The sequence below is a fragment of the Rhagoletis pomonella genome, unplaced genomic scaffold (assembly GCF_013731165.1).
Source record: "Rhagoletis pomonella isolate Grant_MI unplaced genomic scaffold, Rhpom_1.0 Rhpom_scaffold_00005, whole genome shotgun sequence".
NCBI classification, from domain to species: Eukaryota; Metazoa; Arthropoda; class Insecta; order Diptera; family Tephritidae; genus Rhagoletis; species Rhagoletis pomonella.
In genome coordinates, this window is record NW_023458559.1 from 74,952,732 (window position 1) to 74,965,925 (window position 13,194).

A 13,194-nucleotide genomic window follows, 5' to 3' on the forward strand; every position below is an offset into this window, starting at 1 on the left:
CCCAATAGGGCGGAAGATTTTTTTTTTAATTATTACGAAACTCTTATAGGGCGATTTATGGGGTAGCTAATTTCGAATCTGGTCAGATTTTGAAAATGCAAAATGGCGGATCCAATAAAGCGAATGACTTTTAAAAAACTTATTACATTTTTAAGAATTATTCTGTAGAGTAATTTTTTGGGTAGATGATTGCAAATCTAAAGTAGTTTTGGAAAATCTAAAATGGCGGACGAATATAAATTCAATCACACTTTGTTAAATACATTTTGATTACGAATCTACTATTGACATTTTGTTGGGCACATTAACGGTTAAACGCGCAATCACGTAATTTATTTTGCACGTGCAAAACAAAACAAAAGCTCGTAAACATCTACATATTGAACATTTTATCGGGAAATAAACTAAAAGAAATATATACTGTCTAGTTTTTGTTAGACAATAACAATAAAGTTGAACTGTCATTCCTCGATGTGGAACTTGCAGATAAAGAAGAATTTACAAAGAGAAATTAATAATAAAATAATATATACAAAGTTTAGACATTAAAAAAAAGGAGTCCAAATACAGCCCTGAAACCTCTACGTGATGGACCCTGGGTACTACATTTGTCATAGGCCAACTGCGTTACAGTGAAAATTCCTCTCTTACATCACGTATTATAAAAATTTAATATTTTGTTTAATACATGCGGCCGCCATATTGGATTCATTACTTTGTATTTTGAGAAACAGAGCAAAATCAAATGTTTATGAAATTCAGCTTAAAACATTAATTGCTCTACGAGGATATACGGCCTGCAATACTACGCACATACGCGTTGAAGGCGAAATTTTTGGCGTCAATCTTACACGTGACATAAATTCTTTATAGTGCATACTATAAGAAGAAAAATGATCCCAAAGCCATCTCAATATCATAGTTAATTGAAGTTAATGTATATTTAGTAGAACTTCGGGTGCTAAAAATTTTAATAATTTTAAGTTTTATATATTTCCCGTAAGCGTAGGAGTCAGTTTAAGGTTAAAATAACCTTAATTTAAAATATTAGCATTCTTTTGAAGAAAAATAATGATAAAAGGTTTATAACTACCCTTACAATTTATTTTCTACAAAGAGCCGGAACGCGATTTTCAGAGCTTTTCAAAGTTTGAGTATCTGCCTGCAAGGAAATAATTGAAGAATTCATTTGAATCGTGGGCCACGGTTTCCTTTATTTATATATGATTAGATAGTCTAGTCCATTCAATCAATTTCAGAACTTTATTTCGGTTAATTTTCGCAACTTTTGATTAGCTGCTGGCCCAAAGTGCAGTGTAATAATTTATCAAATTATTATTTCACAGACTTTTATGGAAAAGCGTTTAATGATCGATAATCGCTCAGTATGAAAAAATGAAATGATAAAGTGAAAAATAAAATTCAATAAGTTAAAGATTTTCTTTTTCACTGCATTATATCATAAAACGCTACTGCAGCAGGTTTAACTCGTACCTGAGCAAATTAGAGGCTCGAGACATCAGCTAACGCCTCTATCCCTATGGAAAAACCCCATAGAAGTTCCACGCTTCCTGGGTCTCCCGCAGTGATTGCACTAAACGATTAATTTTTTAATCAATGAGTTAATTAGATTAAATTCAATCAGATTACACTTAATCACGATTAATTTTAATCTGATTAAACAGTTAACCGTAACCGCGATTAAAAAAATCAATTTTTAATCATTAACCCTTAATTTGATTAAGTAGGTTTGGTGATTAATTATTTATGCTGGAATTTTACTGTGCACACAAGGCCAGTTAATCGGGTAAGGAAAAGTCGGTTTTCCTCATAAATCTAAGCAATTTGGCGCGCATTTTCATTAAGATCTATTTTAACAGGCGCTAAGCAAATTAGGTTTTAATATCCCTTCGCACATGTGCGATGGGTTATGAAAACTCCCATTTTATGTATTACTAATAACAATAATTATTATGTTTTTTATATATATTATGCATTTTTTATAAGCGTGAAACACAAAAAAATAACTATAACCCGAGTTTGGTTTCAAATTCGGACAAACTAGACCACTTAATCAGATTTTTTTTTTTTTAATTGGATTAACGATTAATGATTAAAATTAACTAATCGTAATTACAACCGACGATTAACGTTTAAAAAAATGTAATCATTAATCATACAGATTACGATTAATTAATTTTAATCGTTTATAGCGATTAACATTTTAATCGTTAATCAGATTAACATTTTGCCAACACTGGTCTCCCGTTAGTTGAGCTTGACGACAACGATTGAGGGGCCAGCCGAACTAGGCGCTCCCTGAGAGTATTTGCTATGTTAATTTAAAAGGTGTTTTGCTTCTCCTATATTTTAAAACAATTTTTTTTTTGCATTGATAGCGATTTGTTAATTTAAATATTTTAGCTGAAAATAAAAATGTATGCTACATTAACAACATGTACTAACAACGTTAGTAATATCAAGCAGAAAGTGAAGTATATAACCTACCATATTAACATTAGGTTTGTATAGTAACCAATAGTCAGTACTAATTTTTACTGGAACCTGCAAATTTTTACTGGAAAAGTGTATGATAACCCAACAAATTTGCAGGAGAGCACTGAATCGAGAGCGTAACAACACGGGAGAGCTGTAAATTCTTGCTAGTGAAATTTCTAATAGCAGAAATTAGCTAGCAGAAGAAGAAGAAGAATAAATGTCAAAAGCCGCCATTTGTTGAATTGGTTTAGCACAAATAAAAGTAAAATGAGTGGAAATCAAAATATTAGCTCTGATCCAGTATTCCATGAACTTACAGGATTTTACACGAACTTGCAGGAAGTTGCAGGAAAAATGTTCCCGTACTCCGAAATCCTCCAAAATCCTATAAATGAGAGCGACTTTTGGAGAGTTGTGTAGAGAATGAAGTTGCAAGATTTACCCGAACTTTTTCTTCTGGTAAAATCATGAAAAGTGTCAAGCAATCACTGGTTGACGTTTTTACAGGAAAAATGGTTTTTTTGTTCCCGTACTTTTTGTTGTTACTCACTTTTTACTCTCACTTCAAAGAGTAATTTTGCTGTTTGACAGTTTTACAGGATTTTTCACGAAAAGTATTGGATCAGAGCTATTAATGATGTGCTCTACTGTATAAGTGCTTGTGTGTAAAGCGTTAAGAGTTTAAAACTGATTTATAAATAGTAAAATGTTTACAGCAGAATATCAAAACGGTGCAACAATTATTCACTTGCAAGTTTTTACTAGTTTTGTGTTCAATAACTTCTTCAGCTAGTTTTCTCTTCTTCTCAATTTTACGCTCTATATCGCTTTTACGCTCTCGCTGCAATGTTTTACTGGAGAAGTTACTATATAAACCTTTAGTAGGCGACAAGTAAGAATTACAAATCTTATTTCGCCTTTATAAGTGATGTATTACTTCAACTTATCTCATATCTTACATATTTAATTTAATATTCGTTTCATCTAAGTGAGCGGTTGTAATGAACAATTAAGTTTTGCTCTTATTGTTTATAACTTTAGTGGGAAAAGTGAAGCAGCTTCATATATGTACCTACGTACATATGCAGCTCCTCATTTGGAAAGCCATTATTCGCACTTAAATTATTTTAAGTGTTAACCGTTTTCTGCAATTACCCCTTTTCAGTGATATTTAATTAAGGTAAAGAACAAAGGTTCCTTCAGCGCAATATCATTTTCAGTTTCCTCTGTTTTGCTGTGGGTACATAATGGTAGTAAAGTCAGTCAGCATTTATACTTAGTTACTATATTTTACAAATATTGTCATGCACTAACTTTCCATCTAAGGAAATTATAGGATATTATGAGGTTTGTTTTACCTTAACCAAAGGTAAAAAATGTTTGGGCAAAATGTTCAAATGCCTAACTGACATCAGTAATTGGTTTACGAAGCGTGTAAATTTCGAACGTAAAGTGGCCTAAATGTTCTCTTTCCATACAATTTACGATATAAAACTTTGTTTACAATTTCATAAAATTTTTAAAAATGATACAATTGGCGAAAGAGCTCTTTACATGCGTTTTGATATGTTACTACCCCAATTGTCTGGGGCTTCCATAAATCCAGCGCTCATTATAGGCAGACGGGTTTGTCAAATGGTTGCTATCAACCATCTTGCAATAGCGTAGGCGAACATGATTTGCTATAATTTTTGTTACCATTACATTAATGAATTAATGTTTTATTTTTTTTTATATATTTTATTTTGGTCCACTAAAATAAATTGTTGGACAGTTTTATATTACGATAAAAAAACTCTTTGGAATATTACTTTGAATCCCTATCGGGGAAGGTGGTCAAATAGGTTGGAAAAAGGTATCACGTGATTTATGGATGCCCCTTTTGTTATGACATGCAGGTTCAATAAAGTATTACGTGGTTCGCCCTTATGTTTATGCATGCCAAACATTTTGTAATAAAACTGTTAATTTACCGGTCAATTCTGCGCTGCTAACAACCCCTTTTAGTTTTTGTTAATACATAAAATGTTTAAATTTTTCGGTTACAAATTGTTCGGTAACAACCAGAAACGCCCTTTTGAACGCAGAGTTCAAATAATAGTATACAGTATTAAAATAGGTAGACAAGTAGGCATCAGACGGAATGTGCACTGTGATCAAGAGGTCTATTGTGGGTCTACTGCTTTTTAGGATACTTTTAAAATTACTTGAGAGCATTAAATTTAAAAGCAAACTCGTTGGGACTGCGTTTTATATGCTGAAATCCTTCACGACTTTCTCGTTGCATCTGAAACGGCGCATCTTCATTTTCGCAAAATGTTTGCGAAAAAACTTCACATTGATTGTAAAAGTTTTTCAGCATATGCTTATGGAGCAGGTGTTCATGTAGCTTTAATTGGAATATAGCTTTTTTGGCTAACACTTGGCACATCTCAGCGGAAAGCGGACGTTTATATGGATCGTAAGTTTTCTACCAAAATACAATGTAGTTAAGGTAAGTTTATTTTAATTGAATTTTGTACTCACAATTTCGACTGCATCAGGCTGAAAGTAAAGATGTGTTATATTTAAAACTTGCTCTACAGCTTCAATTAGCGTCATTGGCTGTTTTACACCGCGCACAAGTGAAACGGCCACAAATGTATCGAATACACCACCAAGTTTAACGCCATATCGATTTTTCAAGTGGTCTACCAATCTATGACTGTAGTGTACCGCTTTGCGTGGACGCTCTGATTCTAGTAATTGTTTCATTTCCCGGAAAATACTGCCCAAAGCGATTATATCGAATATGTACACCATTTTGAAAGTGGCCACGGTCAGCACAGAAGTGCGATGTGCCCGTCCAAAGTCCACTGGCTCCATAATAAGGGCAACTACCGGTTGTACACGTATATCGGCCAGCGCTTTGTGATAGCGTTGGTCCGTTTGTGTGATGCACACTATAGCATTGAGTTGCTCATGAATTAATTCCAATTCATTGCTGCTAAGCGAAACATCGCTTTCCTGTCGCAGTGGTTTCTTGAGTTCAGGCGACGATATTGGGGACTTAGGCGCTGTATTATAACTGGTGTGACTCTCCTGATTAACTTCGGATGTTGTAGGTGAAGTGTTGCTACTATTTGGGCTATCCGAAGGCTCGTCGTCACGTATAATTTGCAGTTTTTTAATTTGAGGAAAAGCCAGAATTTGTGGCGAATTATATTGACAATTCGAGCGCTGATCATAAACGTTTTCTAGTTCTATTATTTTACGGTTTAGATCAACGAACTTTAATGTACCAGTTAATAATTCACTGGCGGTTTGGACCAGCAGCATTTGGCCTAATTGTAAAGTTATTCCCGTGGTCTCCATTTTTATTTGGCGTATGTACAGCTAGACGCAGCTCCTGATGCTGATAAAGAAATTGTTGTGGAATTGAGGATGGTGATGCAGGAATATATGACAAACAGAATTTTGGATATTTTTTATTTGTTATTAGATATTTTGCACCACCAAATACTTTTATTTTGACGCGGCGAAACTGAACATAATTTAATAATTGAAAAATTGAAGAAAAACATGAGAAAAAGTTAAAACGTCAAAGGCAGCGTTGCATTTTAGTGGCCGTACATCAAGATTCAATAGTTGCGTTCCAGCAGCAGTACGAATAGCAGGTTTTGCTCATGAACCAATTAGAACAGATCTGACCGGTTGAGAAGCAGCCATTTGTAATAGCAATTGAGAAAAAAGTGTGTGACATTCGTAGTTGTGTGACGTGTAGTTGGATCATGATAATAGTTGCGTTCGCGCAGCTGTTAATTGTTCATGTTTAACCAAAACTTACAAGTTTTTGCGTTCGAGTACGCAAAAAACTTGCAAAGTAGAGGAAATTGAGAGAGCAAAGTGACATTTCATTTTGAGGGGAGCTGCTGGTTTCTGCTGGAAAAATTTTTGCCTACAGCAATTTACCAACAGTAAAACAGCTGATCAAAAACAGCTGGTTGGCATTTACGCAAATCACAAAATTGAATTTGATCGTTTGGAAGCTAAAAATTACAAAATGCGGCTAATTAAACTTGTAAGAAATAAGTAGTTATTTGTTTTATCAATAAACTGTGTCAGTATAACACTTTGTGATAACTTTTCGTACGTTTTAAATCTTACACTTTTGAATGTAAACAAAAATTATATCAGCTGTTCGTCTAACTTGCAAGTTTCTGCAAATTTTTTGTTCGCGAACTATTTTGGATATTTCTCTCTTGTGAGAGAACAGATGACATTTCGCCGGAATTTGGCAGTTGGTTTGTTTTTACTGGAGATTTTAAACGAACGCACCTAATTACAGGTATTGTCTTCGCAGAGAGTTTTGCTTCTTGATTCTTGTTTCTTTTAATTATATTGGCTTCGCTTCTTGTTTTCGCTCAATTTCACTTTTGTAATTTTTCAAAACAAAAGAAAAACGTTTGAAATGAAGTCAGCCACACAAATTTTTAATTTGCTTACGAAGTAAATGTTTTTATTGGCTTTTGCAAATTAAATAAGTCCTCTACAAGATGGGTTGTTTAAAAAAAATACGTGTATACCATATATGTATGGGGTATGGAAGTATCCCTTTTCCCTAGCAGTAAACCATTTATTGTGGGCAATGATGTTTTTCAAATAGGGCAGATCGGAATATGCGCTCTCTGGAAAGACAATACCTGTAATTATTGTACCATGTTACCGTACTATGTTTTTATCGTGGTGGTATCGGTACAACAATAACAAAATGTACATGTGTTTTGTTTTTGCTTTTCCGGTGAGGACTGTTATATTATGGGAGGAATGTCAAAAATTTCATTCGAAGGATGTGACACACATCACACCTATCATTCTTGGTTCACAAGTCGATAGTGGCAAAAAACAATCGATAATGAAACATCGATACTATAGTTAGTTTCATCGAGTGTTTTGCAGTTCAGGATGGTTTGTTTTTCCGGTTCTATTGTCAAAGAAGTTTACAAAGGTTGGCGATAAATAACAATTTGTACAATTGTTACCAATTCAAGAAGTTCCTACTACAAAATTGTATATTCGAAAATCTGTATCAAGGTACTTAAATATAATAAATCTTAGTTCTTATGTTCATACATTTATGTATGTATATACAATATATTTCATGATTTTTATATTTTTACAAGCTTATACAAGTTAACAATTATCTAAACTAAAATTGTCCAGCTGCGCTAGCATCAGCTATCAGCTGAGCGTAAAGGATAACAGAGCTCTATATTCTTCTAATGCATGCATAAAGATTATTAAAACATATATGTGTGTATGTATATAAGTATCATGATTCTATAAGTATGTATTATGTTTATTTCTTCTCTGCCTTGTAATTGCATAAACAAAGATTGATATACAAATATACGGAAGCTACAAATTTGCACAGGACTAATTAGTGATCTTTGTTTGTATCAGTTTTTATATATTCCAAATCATACGCATAAAAATGGATATTTTAAACGATGATTGTTTGGTGAATATCTTCAATAATGTACCAGAACTTCGCAATCAGGTTCAAATCTCTCGAGTTTGCAAACGCTTCGAAGCGATCATCAGGCGTATATGGCGCTCCCAGAAATGCTATCGAACACTTAATTTATCAGAATGGTTTGGTTGGCTGCCAGAAATACAAGATCTAACATATTTTTTGCATTCAGTACGTACTAGCTTGTCGTCTATAGTGATTGGCGATGAAACCTTAAACAAGTTTTTGCTTAACATAAAGCAAATTTTAAAAGCAAAGGAAATTTGTGCACCTATCAGTAGCACGGTCTGCCTGCCAAGTGTACAACATTTTGAGGGTGAGGAAAAATCGTTTTTTAGCATGATTACTGACAGCGATATGGAGATACTCGTACGAACTGTTCCAAACCTTCTCTCACTGCATCTGAGAGAACCATTAAGTGGCCGATATGTTTGTGATTTCCTAATGTTGGAGGAGTTGTATTTGTACGTGCCATCAAATAACGTTTTGGAAATTGAAAATACCCATTTTGAGGCAATCTGCATCCGTTTAAAATATTTGCGAATTTTAGATGTGCGCAGATATGACGGAAAGAGTCATTTGGATTTGACACCTGTGTTGAATTGTGAGAATTTAGCAGTTCTTAAAGTAAATCTACATCCGCTTAAAAAATTTCTTCCTCAAGTCCTGCTGATGCCAAAACTAGTATCACTCAACGTAATGCTGGATTCTGAGATCGACGTTGGAAGTATTCTGAATGTAGATACGCATGATTTTAAAATATACGAAACAGTAGAATTCCATGATGTATTAAAAAATCAAGGTGAGCGTATAATTGGCTTAGCAGTTGATCTTTATTATTTTCCGTTGGATTCTGATTGGGCTTCAAATTTGAATCTGTGGCAGGGTGGCCGTAAGCTAAAAAAATTCTGCCTTTGTAGCTGTGAATTATCACCCGATCCACTGCTCAATTTGGCTAACATAATGAACTGCTTGGAGTATCTTAGTTTGAGAAATTGGCAACATTTGACGAATGACCACGTTCTACATTTCGTCGAGCGATGTGTACACTTAGAACATTTGGACGTTAGTTATTGTCCTAATATAGATGGAAAGTTGCTTTATCAAATAATGGATGTACTAAAGAAACAGGATAGAAATCATGCATTACATATCTATTACATGATGAGTGGCTTAGAGGATGAAGTGCAAAAAATGGTGAGTAATCTCTATTAGAAAAGCGCCAAGATTTTTTCCTTTTCTTTTTTTCAGAATCCCAAAATTTGGCAAGCACAAGGCTTGGTGGATTTATCAATGGATTTCCCAGCTGGATCTGAAAAAGGGCTGAGTTATGTATATCGGGGATATGAATTTGACTTCGTTTGTAATGATATGTCCTAGAAACAATTTTTAATTGGGTGCCTAAATAATATTACATATTTATGTTAAATACCCTCTATCTACAATTTTAACAAACATTAGATCATTATAAAAAAACCGATGATGTTAATGCTGACCTCATATATATCGCTCTTTGGAAAAATTTACTATTAATGATGAAATGGATTCTAACACCAGAAACTAGTTTTGTGCAAATTGCCGATAGAGGGCATTGAATATATGTAAACCCTGGATATGTTGTTATAACAGTAAAAAACAATATTATTAATGGACCCTTTCCGATTTTTTGCTGACCCGAGTAAAGGTAAGACAAATAACATATGACCGAGGAAATTTTAATTATTTCAATAAAGTTGTTGTTGTTGTTGTAGCAGCATACAAGTTCCCCAAAGTGTTTTTGGGGAGTGTTGCTGGAGTGACAGTCCTTGGCCAAATATAAATCTGGGTCGTTCCGGTTACGTAGACCCGACTGTCGTGTGAACGATTTCGATAAGTAATATGTATTAGTTGACGACACCCACACTTTTCATAATTAGCCCTGTTAAAATGAAATTCATAAAATGTAATTTATTTAAATTAAAATATACTAAAGGTAAAATGTTTTGGTTGCGTTTTTCTCCCGGTTGGCTATCGACCAAAATTAAACATTTTCATAGAAATATCCGAAATTCTGTTTTTGGATCACGGAAGAAATCTTTAGTTGTCGATTATGGACAGCATCACAACCTCAGTTGGGTAGCCAATGGATAAAGCCACTGAAATGAGAATGTATGTTATGTTATGAATAGACACAATATTTCAGTGAATTTTCAAGTACCACCAACTCAGACTTGACTGTAAATACAAATAATTTCTCAAAACCATAGTGAAATAATAATAATATTATTATTATTATCACTATGCTCAAAACTACGAAAAAGAGAATCAGTTGAAAAAATAAATTAATTTTCGTAATCAAAAATTCTGTGGCAACCTAAAAAGTATAGTTGCCAATATAGCAAATCAGTTGCTGTCTGAACTTCGGTTGCCATCCGTAATCGACCCATTATTTTTTGGTATTATTAAAAGCTTGCTTTTTAAATTTTTAGATGACAAAGCTTCTGGATTTGAATGATGACTGTCTCTATTGTATCTGTTCGTACCTTAATTTGGATGACCAGCTATCAATGAAAAATGTGTGCAGACATTTGAATATGGTGATAAAATGGTTATGGCGATATCGATCGAAAGCCCTTACAATATCATGCAAGCAAATGAAGGAGTTTAATGAAGAGGGCATGCAAGACTTTCTCGATGTGATGACAAGCGTTTGTGAGACATTGGAAGAGTTAACCATTGACAGCATTAAAAGCGCGCAACTGAAACAGGTTGCCCACTTAAGATTCCCTAAATTAAAATTCCTCGAATGCACTATTTCGCACGACCTAAATGAGAGCAATGATGCCGACGTTCTTCGATTAACTAAACTTTGCCCATACATTACCAGATTAGTATTAGGGGGCGGTATAACGGGCAAATATATAAGTAATCTGTTCTTGCTTACCGATTTGGATTTGAGCTGTTGTGAATATCTGGATACAGAATATTTAGCCGAAATCTGCAACACATTGAAATTGAGAAAGCTTGCTTTGCTTTATTATGGATATAACACAGTGTTAGATGATGGGCTGTCCGCAATAACTGATTGTCATACACTGGAAGAGCTGAAGATAGATGATCATCACCTATTGCTCTTCATCGATGAACTATTGCGAATGCCATCCATGCGCAAAATCGTTTGTTATACACGTGACTATGATGTGTTTTTAATGGGGAAACTAGCTCAAGCGCTTGGCGTACGCATCCATACGCTAATTTTTAATTGTGTCCTTTGGTCAAACGATCGCCACATTGAATACATAGGGTTTATGACACACTTGCAACGTCTTATATTACAAGATGATGACATTGAAGATGAACAGCTTGAAGTTTTAGCCCAACGATTGAAACAGCTACGCGAATTTCATTTCAGCAGCAGTCGCTTGGAGAGTGATAATGGAATTTTGGAAATTGCGAAACACTGCACAAAGTTGGAAGTACTAAATCTGACAAAATCAAATATTAGTAGCGATTTTTTAAGAAATATAATGATTGTGCTCAGCGAGATTAAACGAAATGGTCCTTTGAAATTATATTGTGGCAAGACGGCAGTCGAAAACGAACCGATAATAGAAGTAAGTAATTGATTCTATGTACATATTCCAAGTCAATGTTTTGATAAAATTTTCATTTGTTTTTTAGAATGAACAGCTAATTGTTTCAACAGAGGATCTACTTTTCGATCTACCATATGGACGCTGTTTACAATGTGAATGGTGAAAGCTAAAAAGAATCTACGAAAATGCTATTACAAATGTTTTTATCTTTTTGCATTTCAGTTTACAAACTTATCCTTACTTATATTATATTATTTTATTATTTTTATAATATTATAAATCCGAAAGTGAATATGTTTGTTTGTTACGCTTTCACGCTTTAACTACTCAACCGATCATCATGACATTTTGTACTCTGGTGTCGTTTAGCCAAACCTAAAATATAATAAACCTTTTATCTCGATTAGGCAAGTAGGCGTGGCACCTGCCATACAAAGGGAATTTTTCAAACTGCGTACCAATGGAAGCATTTGTGGTAGAGTACTGGTGATAAGATAACGAAAAAGGTTTACAAAGTTTGTGTGTTTAAGAAGTGTTTAGTTTGACAATTAGTTGAAGGGGGTTTAAAAAAATATCAAAATCTCTTTTTTTGCTAAGTTTAAAACCTATTGTAACACGCAGAAATTTCATACACTCAGTGAAGCGGGTGAGAGCAAACTAGTTTTAAAATAAATTAAAAAGATGTGCATATGTTTTTGTATTGTTCAACCTATGTACAGTTACTCACAAAAGTATTCTAGATCGCCGACACCCGCTTCGCTGAGTGTATGAAATTTCTTCGTGCTACATTAATAGTAATTTATTTCAATAAATCTCAACATATTTAAATTATGCCAAAAACAGGAGATTTTAAATTTGCTTAACCATCTTCAAAATATTTCTTTTACTTTTTCAATTAACTTATATCTTGAATTCAATTTGAGATTTGAAATAGGTGACAATCTCCTATGATGTTGGTATATGATCGTAATTTTCTCCATAAGCAGTTTTTGTTTTCTAATCTGAATGCCTGTGATTCGTATCGAGGAATACATACAATGAACTAAGTAGAAATTAGGACTCGACGATTTTAGTAAGTTTTGGCTATTTTTCCTTAGTTTGTTTAATGTTTATTATTTATTTTATGAGAGTAAAGCTCTTCCAAACAAAAACCAAATAATACCAAATTTCCAACTTTATGCAAAAAACTGTAAAAATTAATTCTGAAATTTTTCACCAAAATTTCAAATTTTTTCATTAGCATCATGAGAAAAAATTTTGTTTGCCGTTTTGTAACTCATTAAAATTGAGTATAATAAAGTGCGAGTGGAAAGTTCTGCTTCTCTTTCAAAAAAATTGTCGAACATACTTTGTATGAAAAAAATCCGCAACACTGCCAACAAAAAAATGCCCAAAATTAATGTTAAGCCTTAGCGACTTAAAATTGCACTTTAATATACTAATACTAATACATCTGGGATCATTGAAGAAGGCTTTAACATCTGTAAGCTGTTGTGAAAAAAATTTGCAAAATTATTTTTTGTCCCGTGGGCAGCACTCATAAATATGGTCACCATAGCTATAGTACATATGTAGCATAGAAATACAGACTTTTCAAGGCTCGTTTGA

The 13,194-nt window shown here is 33.7% G+C and overlaps 3 protein-coding genes across 5 annotated transcripts; 2 read left to right on the top strand and 1 right to left on the bottom strand.

Annotated features, from left to right (window-relative positions):
- Positions 1-3,147: 3,147 nt before the first annotated feature.
- On the bottom strand, positions 3,148-6,264 carry LOC118739537 (protein Exd1 homolog). The gene is made up of 2 exons (XM_036470914.1): positions 5,026-6,264; positions 3,148-4,969 (listed from the first exon to the last, which is right to left on the bottom strand). Exons 1-2 carry the CDS (start codon positions 5,851-5,853, stop codon positions 4,703-4,705), a joined length of 1,095 nt encoding a protein of 364 aa, XP_036326807.1. The 5' UTR covers positions 5,854-6,264; the 3' UTR covers positions 3,148-4,702.
- A 1,058-nt stretch (positions 6,265-7,322) lies between these two features.
- LOC118739539 lies at positions 7,323-11,821 on the top strand. Of its 2 annotated transcripts, none has more exons than XM_036470917.1 (3): positions 7,323-7,572; positions 10,480-11,604; positions 11,672-11,821. In XM_036470917.1, the coding sequence occupies exons 2-3, from the start codon at positions 10,480-10,482 to the stop codon at positions 11,747-11,749; spliced, it is 1,203 nt and encodes a 400-aa protein (XP_036326810.1). In that variant the 5' UTR covers positions 7,323-7,572; the 3' UTR covers positions 11,750-11,821. The 2 variants fall into 2 exon arrangements, with proteins under 2 accessions (XP_036326810.1, XP_036326811.1); XM_036470918.1 differs by lacking the exon at positions 7,323-7,572 and adding an exon at positions 9,409-9,695.
- Positions 7,898-9,418, top strand: LOC118739538. 2 transcript variants are annotated; one of them, XM_036470916.1, is made up of 3 exons: positions 7,898-8,615; positions 8,676-9,208; positions 9,263-9,418. In XM_036470916.1, the coding sequence occupies exons 1-3, from the start codon at positions 7,973-7,975 to the stop codon at positions 9,389-9,391; spliced, it is 1,305 nt and encodes a 434-aa protein (XP_036326809.1). In that variant the 5' UTR covers positions 7,898-7,972; the 3' UTR covers positions 9,392-9,418. The 2 variants fall into 2 exon arrangements, with proteins under 2 accessions (XP_036326809.1, XP_036326808.1); XM_036470915.1 differs by having other exon boundaries at positions 7,898-9,208; positions 9,263-9,417.
- Positions 11,822-13,194: the final 1,373 nt, after the last annotated feature.

What these genes read in the sequence shown, in the direction of transcription:
- LOC118739539 (XM_036470917.1), top strand. Translation starts at nt 10,480, where the DNA reads ATGACAAAGCTTCTGGATTTGAATGATGACTGTCTCTATTGTATCTGT. An exon ending in AAAACGAACCGATAATAGAA is followed by an intron (nt 11,605 to 11,671) that starts GTAAGTAATTGA and finishes TTTGTTTTTTAG; the next exon opens with AATGAACAGCTAATTGTTTC.
- LOC118739538 (XM_036470915.1), top strand. Translation starts at nt 7,973, where the DNA reads ATGGATATTTTAAACGATGATTGTTTGGTGAATATCTTCAATAATGTA. An exon ending in AGGATGAAGTGCAAAAAATG is followed by an intron (nt 9,209 to 9,262) that starts GTGAGTAATCTC and finishes TCTTTTTTTCAG; the next exon opens with AATCCCAAAATTTGGCAAGC.
- LOC118739537 (XM_036470914.1), bottom strand. Translation starts at nt 5,853, where the DNA reads ATGGAGACCACGGGAATAACTTTACAATTAGGCCAAATGCTGCTGGTC. An exon ending in AGCCTGATGCAGTCGAAATT is followed by an intron (nt 4,970 to 5,025) that starts GTGAGTACAAAA and finishes GTATTTTGGTAG; the next exon opens with AAAACTTACGATCCATATAA.